This window comes from Numenius arquata, chromosome 5 (genome assembly GCF_964106895.1).
Source record: "Numenius arquata chromosome 5, bNumArq3.hap1.1, whole genome shotgun sequence".
NCBI classification, from domain to species: domain Eukaryota; kingdom Metazoa; phylum Chordata; class Aves; order Charadriiformes; family Scolopacidae; genus Numenius; species Numenius arquata.
This window is the reverse complement of record NC_133580.1, coordinates 44,595,078-44,613,891: the sequence shown is the minus strand read 5'-3', so window position 1 is coordinate 44,613,891 and position 18,814 is coordinate 44,595,078. Positions and strand designations below refer to the sequence as shown.

The window sequence follows — 18,814 nt, the reverse complement described above, 5'->3', positions numbered from 1 at the left end:
CCTGTAGCTAAACTACATTATACTTCTTTAAATAAAACTACTGCAATCTCACTTACTGAAACAAAAAAGCGAAGTTTTATATATAACCAGCTTCCCACCACCTCTTCCTGTGTTCTTGGTTTTCTAGGCCTTTTTTTATGCAAAGTACTTCAGCAATATACGTAAATGAGTGGATGTTGCATAATATGATTATGTGCTTTTTCTAATCTGAGGAATGTGTCCCACTTGCCGCATATTACACATCACTGCCTTGATTCTTTCATTGGAAGAGAAATTATGCGCTGACACTGATATTCCTGGCAGCTGTCAAATGCTAAAGCAGAGCCTTCAGGGATTCAGGTTTTTTCCCCTTTTTCTGAGTGCAGAAAACTGGCATCACTTCCTCGCTCTACTGTTTTTAGCTCTGAAGGGAAAGAATACATATGATTCAGGTAATCTTTTATTTTTTTTCCCCCTTTAGCTCATCCCAATATACTACTTTAACCTGTGTTTCACGAATTTGCATGTATGTGTAATTAGGGTTTAAAAAACATACAGTTTCAAGGCTGATATTTTATCTAGGCAGTCCTGAGGTGAGCTAACCTACCAATGAGCAAACACGGCTGTGAGCTTCCCGACTGGATCTCCAGCACCCAGCTCCAGCCATAGCCGTGTTCCAGTCAAGGGTTAGCTGCGTTCGTTCTCCGCCTCAGAGGTCATGAGGCTTCCTCTGGCCCGGGGCTATCGGTAGCCCTACTGCACCCCCAATCCTCCTTCTCCTGCCAGCCAGCTCTGGAGCTGATGTATCAATGCAAAACTGCGCATCGCCCTTGCAAAGGCGCTTATTCACTTCGCAGCCACGTCCCTCCGTGGGCAGGGAAGCGCCCATAACCCCTTCCCGCCGCCTCCTCCCTCCTCAGGCTGCGGCTCCCTCCCCTCAGCGGGTCGGCCGCTGCGCGAGTGGGTGGGAGGGGCCGGTGCGGCGCGCACCGCCTCCAGCTGCGCAGGCGCAGTGGCCCAGCTCGGAAGCGGCGGGGCTGGCGGGCGGGCGCGATGCGGCCGGCGGCGGCGGCATGACAGGTGGCGGGAAGCGGAGGCCGCGCGGGGCGGCCGGCCCGGCCGACGAGCAGGTGGCCGTTAGCGAGCGCGCGCGGGGCGGGGGTGGGAGGAGGAGGAGGAGGTGGTAGCCGCCGCTCCTGAGGGGGCCGAGGCTGCCGTTGGGCCCCAGGCCTGTGAGGGGTGGCGGGGAACGGCGGCAGTGGCCTCAGGCACCCGCGGGCCGGGGGCGAGCCCAGAGGGCCGTAGGCCTGAATGGGCGCGGATGCCTTGTGGTAGTGCCGGGCCTCTGCCTCCGTGCCCCACGTCCTGGTTTGCTCCGTGGCTGTGAGGAAAGGCCCTGGGTCCCTCCTTCTCCGACACGGGGCTTCTTCCCGGTACCCGGGTGTTATCCCGGCGGACCGCCGCCTTTCAGGGGTGCTGTGAACGGCAGCCGCCCCGGCCTCATCCACCCGGGGTCCTGCGGCTCTCAATGAGCACTCGTAGTAAAGTACCTAGTGGTGGCCCACTTAAGAGGTGAAATACCTGCCTCGTTGTACTGTCCTAACAGGAGAAAAGAAACCTTATTTGGTTGGGTTTTTTTTTAATTATTATTCTTTAAAACGGGGTGTGTGGGGGGTTTAATGATTCCTACCCATTCTTGGAGCCTTGTGTGGATTTGAGGTACTTGGGGTTACCGCTTTAGTGGTATGCATGCTTGAATGCATCATTCCCTAGCCTGTTTCAGTTCATGTTACGTCCTTTTTTTAAAACAACGTTTAGGCTACTTTTAAAATGCTATGTTGTAAACTGCACCAGTTTTGATGCTGAATAGCTGAGTATTTCAGATAGTAGAGACTTGGAGGATTTTTATTATGTCATTAAACCATATATGACAAAATAGTATCCCTACCTCCAAAAGTCTGTAAAACACATGGGTTTCTTCGATGCAGGTTGCAGTGTGATTGGAAATGGTCTTTTAAAAGATAATGTAGAACTTAAATTAAACTTTGTGATTGCGTAGTCCTTAGCTTGATTAACCAATAAAAGTGCTTCTTTTGGTTATATTGACTCATTAATATCAAAGTAGCACTTTGCAGTTTCATACATGTTTACCACATGCCTCAGATAATGCACTTTTATGGCATTCTGTCCAAAACAGATGTTCTAATTAATATATATATGTTGATTTAGGTAACAAGCATAACTTAATGGTCTTAATCATTGTTCCTCTATTACACAGAAGCTTTGTAAAATCATAGAATGGTTAGAGTTGGAAGGGACCCTAAAGAATACCTAGTTCCAATCCCCCTGCCGTGGGCAGGCACACCTCCCACTAGACCAGGTTGCTCAAACCCCCATCCAGCCTGGTCTTGAACACTTCCAGGGATGGGGCATCCATGGCATCCCTGGTCAGCTTGTCAAATGCCTCACCACCCTCATAGAGAAGAATTTCTTCCTAATATCTAATCTAAATCTCCCCTCTTTCAGTTTAAAACCGTTACGCCTCGTTCTGTTGTTACAGTCCCTGGTAAAGTGTCCCTCCTTGCCTTTCTGTAGGCCCGTTTTAAGTCCTGAGAGACTGCTATGCCTCCCTGGAGGCTTCTCTTCTCCAGGCTGAGCTACTCCAACTCTCTAAGCCTGTCTTCATAAGAGAGGGGCTCTAGCCCTCTAATCATCTTCGTGGCCCTCCTCTGGACTTGCTCCAGCAGGTCTGTATTGTCCTTCTAGAACTGATGGGAAGCAACTAAATAAACTTTGTTCTGTTTTTTTTAATCTGCAGTGTGAAAAAAATGGAGATGTCAAGAAGAGACGGTCAAATCGGGCAGATATCCCTGATAATCTTCGTGAAGAAGCAGAAACCTGCTATCGGCTTAGACTGCCTGAAGACTTCTATCAGTTTTGGAAGTTTTGTGAGGAACTAGATCATGAGAAGCCAAGTGGTGGGTTTTAAAATATTTTTTGTCTCTTCTAACTTTCACTTTTGAAAACACCCTGAAGGCAGGCAAACTGGAGGTGGTCAGATGCATTCTAATGCTGCTTCTGTTTTCAGTTAAAATGCAGGATATTTACGTGAGTGTAAACAAGAATACTGGAGATAATGACAAAGATGTTGGTACACTTCAGGCTTTCTAAAATATAATTAAATCATGTAACACAAAGGGACTAAACGTTGTCTAAATCTGCTTTTCTTGCAAGTATACATTTAAAATGTTTAGTATGGAACTGATGTTTCCTTATATCAATCCAGGTTTCAGCTTCCTCAAATTTATTATATAACAGAATGTGGCATCTCAAGGCACTCCAGAAATGACAGTTTCTTTTAGAATCATAGAATGATTTGGGTTGGAAGGGACCTTTAAAGGTCATCTAGTCCACCCTCTCTGCAATCAGCAGGGACATCTTCAACGAGATCAGATTGCTCAAAGCCCTATCTAACCTGACCTTGAATGGTTACAGGGATGGAGCATTTACCACTTTCTGGGCAACCTGTTCCAGTGTTTCACCACTCTTACGTTAAAAAAAAAAAAAAAAAACAACCAAAAAAAAAACCCCAAACAAAACACCAAAAAAAGCCCTCTTCCTTATAGCTAGTCTAAATCTACCCTCTGTTTGTTTAAAATGATTACCCCTCATCCTATTGCTACAGGCCCTGCTGAAGTGTCCCTCCCTGCCTTTTCTCTAGGCCCCTTTTAAGTACTGAAAGACTGCTATGTCTCCCCGGAGCCTTCTCTTTTCCAGGCTGAACCCCAACTCTCTCAGCCTGTCCTCGTAGGAGAGGTGTTTCATCACTCTGACCATCTTTGTGGCCCTCTGGACCTGTTCCAACAGGTCTGTGTCTTTCCTATGCAGAGGGCTCCAGAGCGGGATGCAGTACTCTGGGGGGTGGTCTCACCAGAGCACAGGAGAGGGGCAGAATCACCTCCCTTGACCTGCTGGCCACGCTGCTTCTGATGCAGCCCAGGATTACGTTTGGCTTTCTGGGTTGTGAGTGCGCATTGCCAGCTCACATCCAGCTTTGCATCCACCAGTACCCCCAAGTTCTCTTCAGGGCTGCTCTCAATCCCTTCATCCCCCACTCTGTATTGATAGTGGGGATTGCCCCAACCCATGTGCAGGACCCTGCACTTGGCCTTGTTGAACCTCATGATATTCATGTAGGCCCACTTCTCAAGCTTGTCCTAGTCCCTCTGGATGGCATCCCATCCTTTGGGCTTGTCAACCGTGCCACTCAGCTTCTTGTCATCTGCAAATTTTCTGAGAGTGCACTTGATCCCGCTGTCTATGTCACTGATAAAGATATTGAACAGTACTGGTCCCAATACAGACCTCTGAAGGACACTGCTTTTCTCCATCTGGACATTGAGCTGTTGACCTCCACCTCTTAGGAGAGGTGTAATAACCTAACTCTTGAATGAAAGCTCTCTGAATAAAAGAATGTCTCAGCTTTCCTTGTCTGGTAAACAGTGTTTGACTGTTTGGATTTATGGAAGTTTTTGATACCAGAGTGACACAGGAGCTTTTTGGTTTAGATGTGCACCCACCAGAAAGTAAACCAGTTCATGCTTTGCTTTACAGATGCACTTGTGTCAAGTGTTGGACTTCGGCTAGTTGGACCATATGATATTCTTGCTGGAAAACACAAAAAAGCAAAATCAACAGAACTGGACTTCAATCTTCACTGGAGATTCTTCTATGATCCCCCAGAATTCCAGACTATACTTGTTGGGGATAGCAAAACACAGTATCACATGGGATATTTCAGGTATATGCTTAATATATGCTCTTGTTGGACCATAATTATGGGTGGCTTTTTCCTTTTCTGTTTTCCACGAGACAGGATTTGAGCACTGTACACTATCACCGAACAAGGATCTTTCTCTTCTGGAGTAAGATATTAACACATGGGTTGATACCTTTTATTAAAAAAGATTACAGAATCACAGAATCTTCATGGTAGGAAGGGACCTTTGAGATAGAGTCCACACACACACACACACACACACACACACACACGATACTGAGAAGAAAAAGTCAAGCATTAAAGGGAACATGTATTCTCTCTGCATGTATCGATACAAGCTCTTTTCAAAGCCATGCTGTAACATTTTAGAGCTTTAGATCTAAGGGCATTTTATGTTAGGTTTCTGAAGGAGATGACAGCATGGTGAGGAGGCAGATTAATATTACTTTGAAATAGGAGAAATGGACGCAGCTTGACTATTTGTGTGTACTTTTTCATAAACAGGGATGTGCCAGATGAGCTTCCAGTGTGGGTTGGTGCAAATGAAGCCAAGAAGGGCTGTGTGATTTCACAAGTTGGTGATAATGTCTTTGCCGCAGTCAAGTAAGGTTCATATTTACTTTCATTCATAAAAAGTAGAGTGGAAGAGAAAGTATTAATTGGGAGGTGGGATGTGGGAAAAGTGGAGCTAACTTACTATGTAAGGGTTTCTTGAGAAAGATACTTTCCGTTCCTGCAAGCAAATTGTAAGGTACTCCCAAAAGCCTTAACAGGATTCTTGACAGTGTTTTCCTTCTACAAGTACAATAGATAATTAACACTTATCTCATTCTTTAAATATATTGGCAGGGATAGGCTCTATAGGGGAAAAAATGCCCACTGGGTGTGTTAGTCTTTTCTTAAGTATTTTAAGTAAAGAAAGGGCATCTCAAACAGTGCTAAAGGAAATCTGAATATCATAGTAAATGAGTAGCATTTAGCTCTTGTTCTTGCATACCTAGAAATACATTATTTTTATATATAATGAATAACTACAAGAACTACCATTTCTGACCTGGGGCAGGATAACACTTATTTGGATATGTAATTCAGTATGATTCATGAAGCTTTACATGGTCCTGCATCATGAATGTAAACAACAGATTTCATGACCTGTCGTAAAAATGGAAAGCTCTCTAAGGACAGACGTGTGTCAGAAAGTAAAAGCTTACTGAAGAACAGCTTCTGCAAAAGAACCCTTGTGCAGTGCAGAGTTAAATGAGGACACTTGTTTTGAAAGCGCTGTGATGAAACCCATAAATATGTATTTATGTGCATGACTTGGATGACAAGTAGTGTATAAATACGGCACTGAAGCAGCAAACTGAATTCTTAAGATAGAAAGATGAACAGCTATTGAGTCCAGGAGAATCTTCAGCACCTGCAGATTGGCATTTCCTATCTGTATCTGCATTACAATATAGTTTATGCAAAGTACAGTCTGTGCCAAATTCTTTCTTGTTGTTAAGAGGCTTGCATTCCCAAGTCTACGTGTATAAATAGACCCATGACTGCTAATCTTCATTATAAGATTTGGAGGTTTAGTGATTAGAAGGCTATTTGTTTGTCTTCTGTTAAGCTCTGTTAAGACATGTTTCTTCTGTTTGCAGATTATTTTTGTCAAAAAAACTAAAGGAAGTCACCGATAAAAAGAAAAATGCTCTTTTGAAAGACATAGATGAAAAACTAACGAGAACAGCAAAAGAACTGGGTTACTCTCTGGAACAAAAAACCACGAAGATGAAACAGAGAGATAAGAAAGTATGACTTTCCTGATCACTGGAGAGAACTAAGTTCTGTTAAACTTTTTTCATTTACTTACCTGTTTCTTTTATTTTTTTATTTTTCTTCCTTCTAGTCAGTAAGGTTGTTTCATCTAGGAATTTCCAGAGCTAATCAGCTCTCCCTCTGAAACTTTAGGAGAGGGAAGATTAATGCAAGTGTGTTCCGAATAATAAGATTAAATCAAAACACTTTATTCTTGTAAACCATAGCCTGGCATTCAATTAAAGAAAAAACAAACAAACAAAAAAAAAACACGAATACGGGAGATAAATAATCTAAAAACTAAAACAAATGGGGAGCAGGGAGAAGACTGCTTCAAAGTGAAGATTAATGTAAGCAGTTGGGTTGGATCTGTTGGAAACAGGACCATTAAGGATGATATGGATTAGTAATAGAGGCTTTTTGCATACCTATTGGAAATAATTATGGTAGGTGGTGACTGAACAAATGTAGTACAGTGTTACACAAGTGACTACAAGGATTCTTAGATTGCAGAACTTCACTGAAATGGGAGTTTCCAATTATTTTAAACTTCAATACTTAAAAGTAACTGCTTATATAATTTGAAACTATTAAAGTTTAGTGAGATGAGTGGTTTTATGTCACAGTATTAACTTACGGTGCTATATTCAGTTTCCTGTCTCTTTATTTAGGTGGTGACCAAAGCATTTCATGGAGCAGGCCTGGTTGTTCCTGTAGACAAAAATGATGTCGGATACAGAGAACTTCCTGAAACAAATGGTAAATATCTCCTTTACTATATTCTTCTGTTTTAAGTTAAACAACCTTCAGTAGCACAGCTACACTGCAAAAACCAAACTGCATTCCTGTTTCCTACTTGAAGAATATGAGCAGTGGGAGTAAAAGGCAGAAGTCTTAACCATCACACTTGAGCTTGAAGTGTTTTCTTTAAATGAACCAGATAAGAATCAGTGAAACATGCTGAATTCTGAAATAATTCCTGAAGTAGTTCAGATGACTTTCTCTTTTGTATTGGCACAGCCATGCAGGAAGTAGATCCATAAATTCAAGGCTTTGTGGGTTTATTTCTAATGCCCCCTCTTCTCCCAGTGTTGTTCTAACCAGAGTCAGTTCCCTGATGCACGCTCACCACACAAATGCCTGTCTCTGCTCGGGGAACTGGGATGGATGGGCAGGGGACAGGAATAAGCAGCAAAGGAAAGGGGGAGGCTTTTCCACCAGCAGCTCAGGTGTGCCCACTTAGTATTCATCTAAGAGTGACACACAGGTATGTTTTTGCCACAGAGTACTTCTGTGCAGTATTAAATTTCTTTATTTCAACATCTAAATACTTTTGCTTTTGTTTTTTTGCAGCTAATCTTAAAAAAATCTGCAAGGCCATTGTTGATGCTCCTACTGATGATGAGAGACTGAAGGCCTTTGCACCCCTTCAAGAAATGCTGACCTTTGTTCAGTTTGCTAATGATGAATGTGACTATGGAATGGGATATGAGCTGGGTATGGACCTGTTCTGCTATGGATCACACGTGAGTACTACAACAATCGTACTTCACAAAACTGTGCCCTATTGTATGCACGGACTGGGAGTTGTTCTGTGTTGTAGATCTTAATTATGCGATTGAGTTGGGAATTATCCCTAGGAATTCTGAAAGTCTATAAGGATATTCTTAATTGTGAAGACTGTTTAAAAAGTCACATTTATGACACCATTCTGTGTTGAATTTAAAATTGCTTGTTTGAAAGCACAGTCCTGCAATCCAGAAGCATTTAAGCAGCATTTAACTGTTGGGATTTGCACATAAGACAGTGGGTTGTCACTAGACTCCTAAAAAATTCAGGATGTTTGATCCAGCTACACTGAACAGCTGTAGCCTCCTAACCCCAACTGCTTGCCTGGACACAAGCACTCGTGTTCGACTGGATCAAGGAACAGACTGGTGTTTGTAGTAACTCCAGCTGGAAAACTTGGAACCTAGGTCAGTTGCCCGCCTACGCTGCCGGTGTGGCTGTGTAAAAGACTTCCCACCCGGTGTCTCTTTCTGGTTTCGTGTTAACAAGGAGTATCATCAATAAGCTGATTGACTTACTAGCACTTAGGCAAAATCTTTATGTGTGATTAAGAGCCCCGTTGATGAAAAGGGTCACATCTGTAATAAATCTATGGCTGGGAAATAACACACGAAGAAGCTTTGGCATCGATGTAATATGAATGGATGGTCATAGAAACACCCATGCAAAATAGCTTCTTTTAGTAAAAACAATGTTGGCTAAGGGGTGCTCCAAGCATCGTGTAGAAAGATAAAAATCTTACTAAATACTAAATGTGGGCCCAGAAAAGTTGTGCTAAACACTGGTTAAAATATTTAACCACTGAAACAAAGGAAAACTCGCTGCTCTGTCCACACACTGTTAAATTGCTTATGTGTTTCTTAGATTTCCTGCCTTGCTCTCATAAGTTCCGTACAGCATCTGAGAATGTGTTGTATTTTCCTCTGATACCCTGCTTCTTTAGGACCCTTCTTTCAGCGACGCTGTTGCTTCAGCTGCTCCGTTCTGGCAGGGCAGTGCAGGAAAGGGTTACTTCCAGAGGCCTGAGCAAACCCCCACCTCTCCCACTTTGCTTCACAGCACATGACTCTAACCACTGACAAGCTCCTGCGGCCACAGATAATGTCTTTATAATACTGTGACGTGTGCTGATACCTGTTTTTGGCAGTGATTTGAAACAGTGGTAACTTTGCAGCTGTTTTCTAAAAATAGAGACCTTACTTCATTCTCTAGCTTCGTAAACAGAAGGGACAAACAGTGGCTTTGCCCATGAATACCACCGGGGCTGGGTCCCAGGCTGTTTGCCAGCCTGTAGATGCTCGGAGCTGCTCTCCTGTTCTGACGGGAGCCCGGCTGTCCCTGGCCTCCAGAGACAGGGCCAACACGGACCCTGTAGCTGTAGCCCAAGACAGGGAGATGGACTTAACCCCCTCTTTCTCTCGTGTACGGTACCCACCACCGATGCCGCCTCTCTCTCTCTCTCTCTCTCTCTCTCCCCCCCGCAGTACTTCCACAAGACGGTGGGCCAGCTGCTGCCCCTGGCCTACACCCTGCTGCGGAGGGGCCTCTTCGCCGACATCATCCAGTCCCACCTGGCCAGCCGCCGCCAGGACCCGCTGGACCAGCTGGCGCCCTGAGCCGCCACCGGGGACCCTCCCCACGGGCGGGCGGGCCGCCTCTCTCCCGCGTGGGGCTTTTTTTCCTGTTTTTGTGTGTTTGTGCGTGTTTTTGTACTCCTGCCTCAGTAAAGCTTTTCTAAGGAGGGCGGCGCCTCGCAGTGCTGGGGGCGGGGGGGGCTGCTGCGCATGCGCCGACACGGCGGGAAGGAGGGGTGGGGGGGCGCGCGCGCTCGGCCCAGCCCGCGGTGGGAGCGGGTCGGGGTTGGGGGGTCCGGGCGGGGGCCGCCTTCCGGGGAGCCCCGGAGCTCCCGGAGGAGAGCAGAGCCTGCCAGGAGGCAGCCGGTGGGCGCTGGGTCCGTCCGTGAGTGCCGGGGCACCGCGCTGCCCCCGCCCCCCGTGCCTGCTGGCTGTGCCTGCAGCTCGCGGCTCAGCCCGGCAGGAAAAACTCAAGTGCCGCGTTCGGGCTGTTCTCCGTGCTCTAATCTGTTTTTGAGTCTGAAGCTGAACCTAGACACGTTAATGTCACTGTGCTGCTTACTGAAACGAAGCACAAAAAGGGCAGGTTACTATTTTATGTTTCTTTACTATTTTACACTTCTTAGAGAATCTGCAGGCACCGGGGAAGTGATTCAATCCTGGAGTACTTGGGTGTAGCTCAGTCGCAACCAGCTTCTGTCTTCTATCTACCAAACTCCCTTTCCCTGCTCCTGGTGGTTTTGTTGGTTTGGTGGTTTTTTTTTCTTTTGTTAGAACACAAAAGAGAACACTGCTCTAACTGCCTTTTTTTTTTTTTTTTTAACCTGTGTGGTGGGACAGAATTCAGGAAATGCACAATGCCAGTAAAAAAACCCAACCCAACAAAGTGCTACATCTGGTTTCAATCTTCTGGATCTGGCTGAATTAACAGGAAGCAAGTAAGATTCAAAACCGGGTAACTGGCATTACAAGGTAAACTGGACATCCCACTGCATTTGCTACCTTATTAGTCTGATGATTCACCCCATCTTCACTAATCTGGACTTCTAAAAATAGAACTGAAGTGATTTTGTACTAGACGCAAATCATTTTCAAGTTCATTGGTCCCACTGCTCTGTTGAGTTCTATTCTTGGCCAACTGCTTGAAGTAACAGTCCAGAAACCAATGGAAAGTAACATTTGCTCTTAATTTGACAGGCTGGCCATCGTACAGTGATGTGACTTCCACTGGAGCTGTTCATGTCACTACTAATGACACTAGCACTGCTAAGGGAGATTATAAACCACTAGCAACATGCTCAAATCTCAAAGTTGTCCCCACTCTTTAGCAAACGGTTCTCCTTCCAAAGGTCCCTTCCAGCATAAACTAATAAGTCACGAGGTAAGTCAGAGTGCTTCGAAAATGTGTCTCGAGTTCTGGAATCAAAACGGTGTGTTCAGTCCTCAGAATTGCATGCCACATCTACTTCTGTGAATCTGAAAACCCCAGCCCTTTCACTCAGCATATAAATATTCCGTTTATTCAAACATGGGACCAGAATTTTGTTTTATACATAAAAAAGAGGTACTTTCTTTAAAACTCATTTGCCCTCAGTTTTTAGGTTCCAAGCAGAAGAGACCTTCATAGCAATGCCTTGTAAATCATACAAGTAACAAAAAAGTATTCACTTTTCATGTTGTTGTTTAAATATGAACTTAAATCTGTGACAATGGGGGCCTTAGTATGGATTTTCTGCTCTTATTTATTAACCTCTAATTGAGAAGGAAAACTCTTACACCAATTGAAAAAAAAAAAAAAAAAACAAACAAAACGAAATATACTAACAGAACTCGAATAATTTTTTTTTTCTAAACCAGAGGTACTAAAAATGTACTGTGTAGAAACTATGTAATCCTGGCTTTCACACAGTAAAAGCATCACCCACTTTTCATTCTCTTAAATCAGGAAGCCAACTATTCTATAATTATAGAATTTAGACAATTTTTAAAATTTCCAGAAAAAACCCCAACCCACTAACACTGATCTGTTTGGGGTGATTCGGCTACTGATTTGTAGCCAAATACTAGACTAATACAAGGACTGCATCTCCTCCTAAAATTCATTTTTTTCTTTGTTACCGCTTGCTAGTTTTGTACATAAAGTTCCTAGTTGTTAATTTTCTCTCAGGGAAACAAATAACAAAAATCAAGACAAATACTGTTTGTGGTAACAATGAGAAAACATGACAGAACAAGAAATGGTCATACAGAAGTTTTTAATGTTTGATCAAATCATCACAGTAATCAGAATTTTTACTGTAATGATATGCAGCTCTACCACACTATTATAAATAAAAACATTAAGATCAATATTAAATACAGCTCTAGGCAACATCACAGATTAACAAAGAATGCATTCTTCATGAACCAGTAACTGAATCGCCTGGGGAAAAAAAAAAGAAAAAAAAATGCTGACACTTTCCCCTTCCCATTCACCACTTTTTTTTTTTTTTTTTTTCTTTTTCAAATTAGTAACTTGGGTAAGGCGCTGGAAGTTTTACGTTAGAAAACTTTTGTTGCACAGCACAGGCACACGTACTTTGTTATCAGAACCCCTAATGTATGTTAAAGCAATTTTTATGTGTAGTGTGTTACTATTCTTCCACTCTAAAAAAAATTGGCTGTTGGGAATCAGCATCACGGACGACTTCCAGAGCTGCCTTCTATAAATGGGCCACATCCTGCTCTTTGTGAAGCTGCTTCTCTAGAGTTTCTTCATGTTTACGCAATGCAACAGAACAAGCTTTGAGCCACAAGCGCCGACTCCTCGTGGAAGAACACAGGTAGTTGCTGCAACGCTCCTGTTGTAACAGCCCCAGTTCCCTGTTTCAGTTCTAAACCCGTTTTTAATACAGGGGCTGATCACCATGAGCCCACTGGCACAGCTTGCTTTCTACTGGTTCCAGTTGCTGCCAGAGATGATGAGATGTAGATGCAGTTTTATACTCAGAAAAATCAGTAAAAATTCAGCAGAGCACGTAAGCACAGGCGTTATTTTGGAGCTTGCCAGAAGTACCAGAATTTCATTTCGGTATGTTCTTGTACTTAAGATAAAATCATCCTGAGTACGTTGCGAATGAAGACCTTTGAGGTAACTGTGATGAATGCCTTACGAGATAGCTAGGATTATTAATTTAGACTTTCACCATTTCTATTTTTGAAGTCTTGTAGGCGTAATTTAACACAAAAGAAGGAAGTTTTATCTAAATCCCTAAAGCATGACTTTTGTCAACCAGGTTTCTTAAACTTTTTTCCTCCCAACTTTATGCTTAGAGCACGTTGCCTTTTTTTCCTGTGTGTGTGTTTGTGGTGGCTTAATAAAATGAGTATGAAACAAATTAATCTAGGGACTAGAAAGAAAAAAGTACAGAAGTTAAGGATCTGTCAGTTCACTGCTACTGTGTGTTGCTGCTGAATTTTAAAATCCTGCCAAAGTTTCAAGTACTGGATTCGATTCTGCACTGCTGCTCATCTTCTGTGGCTACAGAGCATTTACACCTCTATATACTTAGAAAAAAAAGAAAAAAAGTCAAAAGCAATCTAATAATTACAGTTGCTTTCTTAGTATTTTTTTTTTTAAACCCTGCAGTTTTTTTAAAATAAAATTTTAATATTACTTTTCCAGTTATCTGCTAGTAAAGGAAAAAGGAAATCTCACGGTAACGGCAGTGAAAGTTCCATTTGAAAATGATCTTGTATGAATGTTGGATCATAAAGAAACCCTTTTGTTTAAACCCTTCATCTAGTTGTAAACATTTGCTAATCCTCCATTACTTGCAGAGGATTATGAATTATTCTATAAAATCACATTAAAAAGGTAGTTTTGTGAGATAGTAACTGATTCATATTTAATAATTTTTTTTAATCCATACAAATATAAATAAAGAATGGTAAAACTTCAAGAAAAATAATATACATTTAGTGCAAGTTATGAGTTACATTTCTTCCTACCATGTCAGCAGTGGAACGTCTTTTGTGGAGAAGAAAAAATAAAAATGACCGTCCTCAAATTTTACAGGGGGGGAAAAAAGATCTCCAGTGTTGTAGCATGCAGTTTTTACCAGATACACGTATACAGAATTGTTCCAGCTCTTAACTAGTAGAACAGCAGTATTTTTCCTTATACTGCACAACATTGGTATATATCATAGTGTTTTCAATAATACAAAAATTGCATAAGACCAGGTCACATTATTGATATTTTCTGCAGCAAAAACGGTATTTTCCTTTGAAACGCTAGTTTTGTCTGGTTTTACTTTTTCTCGTATCATGACAGCACACGGGGTGAAAGAAGTCTTGCGCGGTTCTTGCAAGGTATTACCTGTTGGGTCTGTTTTTGTCGTTGCAGTGGATCTGTACGGCCCCAAGCATTTCACGATGTACAAACTTACATGTTTAATGGCACAAGAAAAACCTCCCTTCTTGTAATCGAACCTCGGTAACTCACAGTACATCTCAATATGAGAAACAACTGCTGCAAAAGGGCACACCAATTTTAAAGAGGCTTTGTAACGGCTCAGGAGAGAGAGAAATAAAGCTCTTCTGGAATGTAGAAAGGTGGCGTATAATAACAAATACGTTTCATGAGTTAACACAACAGTTTTCCATGGTAAAAAGGGCAAGACCTTTCAGTCTCCGTAAGATGGCTCAATTCAGAATGATCCCTCCAGAAACAGGGACTAATAACACATCTCTTCAATGCTGAAGTACCAGGCTGGGGCTGGAGAATTGTGCCACCTGGCAGGGCTCACCCACTGCACTATCATGGCAGACCTGACGTCTCGGGACGCATCCAGTGCAGGACAGCAGCTCTCCCTTCCCACGCTCCCATCAGCCTTCCTCCTGGCCACATAACTCCCCCAGACCAGCTCCCGATTGCCAGCAGCACCGTTACGCAAAAACCCAGCTCTCGTCTCTGATTTTAGCCGTATTCCCCAGACTAAAGTGTTGTGCTATTCAACAAATGAACCTCCTCTTCAGTTTCCTCTCTCTCCTCAGCTATGGGTTTCAGTTGAACATTATTGAGGCGGGGTCTTGGTTTGCCGTCTGGGCCATATGACGGAGGATATCTTTTTTTGTTATAATGCCAAGGAGGCGCCTGGAAAGGATAAATGGAAGATCGATATTAATCCAAGCAGGAAAATAATAAAGCAGAACAAAGCTGTAGCCAAGTCCTTTTTGTTGACAGGAATAAGTAGAGCAAAAGTCAACAGCCTGATTTTCTTATTTAAACAAAAACATTTTATTCATCAAAATATTGAGGAACCACCGGTTTGTTAAAAGACAGCAATGCTGAGACACCATATCAGATGGTCTCTGACAGCTCTGGTCCGTTTTAATGAAATACAAGTAATACAAGTAGAGCCCATGACAATTTTTATTTAACTTTTTGTTTCTACAAAAATGAAATTTTGATTAGCGTATGCCAACAAAAAAGTAACAAAGAGGGACAAAGAAAAAAAGAGGTATGAAAAAGAAGTGATATCGATCCGATTTCATAAGGGAAGCATGTTCCAACCTAGCCATCAGGAGGGACATAGCGCTTGATGGCCCAAAATCCTAATAGCAAATCAAACTCCCCTCCATTTTTAAATCATAAGGATCCTTCCAGTCTGAAGCACTGGCTCAGGCTGAGTGTATTCATAGGAGCACACTGTATTGGCCATGAAACTTTTGAAAAAGAAACAACAGTTATCTGGTTTTTGGAGTTCACAGCTTTAGAAAATAAACCGTGAATAATAAAATAAAGTTTTCATTTTCCAATTAGATACTGTGCTCTTATGACAGCATCTTCATGGCTTTTAGAATTATAACTCTGAAATATCAAAAAGGGTGAGGCTGTCCAAAAGGATAATATCACAGGAGAAGCAAAGAGCAGAATGAATGAGCTGCTGCCCTTGTTATTCTGGTTAGTACATTTTGTTTTCTCTTATTAAAGGACGCATGAAATACTTGTGAAATATTAGCATAAAATGAGAACATAATTAGCATGTTTTGCACATAAGCAGCTAAACTTGGTGGGTATATTTAGTAGAGATGTAACTAGCAACCCATGTCCAAATTAAGGCAAAGTCTACCATCTAATCTAAGGTTAGTTCACAACATCACAGTTAAAACAATATCTAGATTCTGAAGTCAACAGTCCACATAGCAGCGTGCCACGCAGTGGCTTAGGGTATCACCGAACGTTTTACAAAGGAGTACATGAATTGCTGTAGGTAACAGCAGCAGAATCACAGGACTTCCCATAAAATCACAGGACTTTACTAAAAATTAGAGTACTTTTTAAAAAATCATGTTGATAAAGGGGGATTATAGGGAAGATCTAATGCTGCGATACATTAAAAACATGCTTGGCTTTGCTTCTCAAAAGACATGATACTTTTCTATTTAACAGCGATTTAAAGCTGTCAAGATCAGAAAAAGGAATTGGCACGTAAGAAAATCTTAATTTGCATTAGGCAAGGAGAAAGTACTGCTTGCTGCATGCTTGCCCACCCGGGGAAAGCAGCAGATCAACCAGATGGATCTCTGTCAGCTCAAGAACAAAAATATCAGAAGGTCTATTTACTTTCCTTTAATGTTGTGACTAACGGTACGTCCGTATCAACAGCTTAATTTCTACAAAAGGATTTTGCACATATTGTTTTATGGTTTAATACAAATTTTTAGCATAAGATGATTTCATTGTTGTCATAAAAGCCCTGAACAGTTCACAAGTTTCATGCTTCCTGACTTCTAATGTGTCTAATTATGAGATCTGATATATCTAATCACCAAGGGTTCGACGTGCTGCTTTAGTTGCTCGAGATGCTCTAATATGTTCTTCTTTGTGATGATCCCCAAGACAATCCTGAAACAGATCATGTTATGCTAATAACTGTGTGTGAAATCAAATAAAAAAAAAGTTCTAATCATAATGAAAAAGGATTAGAGTAGAGCAAAACTAAAAAGAAAGAAAGAAAAAAAAAAGGAAAAAAAAAGAAAAAAGAATGGTTGCAGGAAAGCTAATGAGATAATTCAATGAAAAGTGATTTGAAAGTCAGTACCCTTTCCCAGACATTGCCTTTTTACTTTTTCTCCCAAAATGCTGAACACAACCGGATCTTCAACCACCCCGGAGCAGTATGTTTCTCATATCAAGTACAGGTCAGGGAAGCAAACTTCATCCCTTCTCCCCAAATTCACATCTGAAGAGATGTTCTAGATGTTCTAGAGGCACTGAAGCTAAAATCTAGTTCATTTCCTTTGTTTAACAGTTATTTCTCCTCAGACATAAAGCTAATTATTCACATTTTAACAAGCCACAGTAGATGAACAAAGTAATAGCTGTGTAAAGTCAGAGCAATTGAGGTGTGAAGCTGCACTGTAATGCAGGGTTATCTGGCATCCCTAGAAACAGACAAATTCAGGCAAATTTCTCATTCATGACAGTATCATAGAATCATAGAATGGTTAGAGTTGGAAGGGACCTTAAAGATCATCGAGTTCCAACCCCCCTGCCATGGGCAGAGACACCTCCACTAGAGCAGGTTGCTCAAAGCCCCATCCAGCCTGGCCTTAGACACTTCCAGGGATGGGGCATCCACAACTTCCCTGGGCAACCTGTTCCAGTGCCTCGCTACCAAGAACAAAATCAAAAGAAAGAAATCAAGAACAACTCCTTGGAATGGATATTCTGATAAAATTAGGAAGAGTGAGGTTCAATCTTTATATGTCTCTCTGTTTGGCATCAGCACCAACTTCTGCACATTCCAATCGGGATTGGAACTAATAAGTTGACGTGTGTCTTTAGGTGAGTGTATTCAATTTGCAGGAAACTCGCCAAAATATAGCTTAGTCCTTGATGTCCACATGGCTACATGCCACAGCTGAATACCGCTAGTACTAGTAATTACTATCTGATCTTCTTGTAACGAACACTGGGCTTATGGAATATCACAAGTTTGTAAATTGAAGTAGGACAACAAATACAAACATCTGAAAACAGTAAATTATTAAAGCCATCCATATTTGCTGCGGCTACTTTATCATAAAATAGTTTAAAAAATTTAGTAGTTTGACATAGCTTTGCACAATTAAGCTTTCTTGAGAGTTAATTTTATCAATGTCAATGTTTGAGCGCTCAAACCCAACAGAAACTAAGAAAAAAACCCAACACAGTAAATATTTCTCATTGAAGTTCTATCAATTCAAATTTCCCTCCCAAAAGCAAGAATAATCGCATGTCTGCACCGACTTCCAAGTGTCAGATCATGACGTCCTTTCCCCATCAGAGAAAGATTTTTAAAGTCTTTTACGTTTCTGAAAACATGTACTTGCCATTCAATACAGGGATGCATTGAAGAAAAGAAAGCAGAACATTTAAAATAAATTTGTTTTAAAATACATCTGAGAAAATAAACTTGGAAACCAATGTGATATTTAAGTATTTGCCACTTATAGCAGCAGTCCTTTTGCCCACAGCAAAACAGAGATAAGTCCCACCCATATTTCAGGTTTCTTGGGTTTTGTCCCATGGACACTGATCCTAAATAAAGTGGATTAGCAAACAGTGTTTCACTCCCCAGGTGCCTTAAGAGACATGCTAAAGAGAAAGCAACATACTATGGCAGGAGCTGCAATGTTGTGTCAAGTGTTTAACACAAGAGATACAGGAAAGCAGAATGTCAAAGGAACAGCTACACAGAAAAAAGATCATGTAAAAAAAAAATGAATAGTTTAGATAAGAGGCAATTATAATGAACATTTATGTTTCCATGCCTACGGCTGATTTATTTAGTGGGTAATCACACGACAACTGCCTATAGTCTTATTTACAAACATTCTAAATCTTAAAATTACTTTCTCGAAATATTTTGAAATGTAGAAACAAAAGCTGCAGATTGAAGTTCCAGAACCAGTAGCAGTTATTTAGTTGTTAGTATTCCAGGAACAAGAGCTTGGTGGTAATTGCCATCAGTAAACTCCAGAAGAGGAGATATCGACTGGATCATTTTCTCCCTTACTTTTTATGAACCCAGCTATTGGTAGATGTCCAATAGCTGACACATTGCACGTTGCCAGA

General features: G+C 41.7%; 2 protein-coding genes across 5 annotated transcripts in view; one reads left to right on the top strand and one right to left on the bottom strand.

Moving 5' to 3' along the window:
• Positions 1-988: 988 nt before the first annotated feature.
• HPF1 (histone PARylation factor 1) lies at positions 989-9,877 on the top strand. The gene is made up of 8 exons (XM_074147986.1): positions 989-1,109; positions 2,798-2,957; positions 4,594-4,780; positions 5,264-5,362; positions 6,409-6,559; positions 7,237-7,324; positions 7,919-8,091; positions 9,619-9,877. The coding sequence occupies exons 1-8, from the start codon at positions 1,053-1,055 to the stop codon at positions 9,748-9,750; spliced, it is 1,047 nt and encodes a 348-aa protein (XP_074004087.1). The 5' UTR covers positions 989-1,052; the 3' UTR covers positions 9,751-9,877.
• Positions 9,878-11,947: 2,070 nt separating this feature from the next.
• Positions 11,948-18,814, bottom strand: part of CLCN3 (chloride voltage-gated channel 3) — a 61,091-nt gene continuing 54,224 nt past the window's right edge. For 2 of the 4 annotated variants that reach the window (XM_074147021.1, XM_074147023.1), the window contains one exon: positions 14,755-14,845. In XM_074147021.1, the coding sequence (XP_074003122.1) occupies positions 14,755-14,845 (91 nt within the window). Of the gene's footprint in view, positions 14,846-16,524; positions 16,601-18,814 lie in introns of all 4 variants that reach the window. The other 2 variants (XM_074147020.1, XM_074147022.1) reach the window with 2 other exon arrangements.

What these genes read in the sequence shown, in the direction of transcription:
- HPF1 (XM_074147986.1), top strand. Translation starts at nt 1,053, where the DNA reads ATGACAGGTGGCGGGAAGCGGAGGCCGCGCGGGGCGGCCGGCCCGGCC. An exon ending in TATCACATGGGATATTTCAG is followed by an intron (nt 4,781 to 5,263) that starts GTATATGCTTAA and finishes TTTCATAAACAG; the next exon opens with GGATGTGCCAGATGAGCTTC. An exon ending in AGAACTTCCTGAAACAAATG is followed by an intron (nt 7,325 to 7,918) that starts GTAAATATCTCC and finishes GTTTTTTTGCAG; the next exon opens with CTAATCTTAAAAAAATCTGC.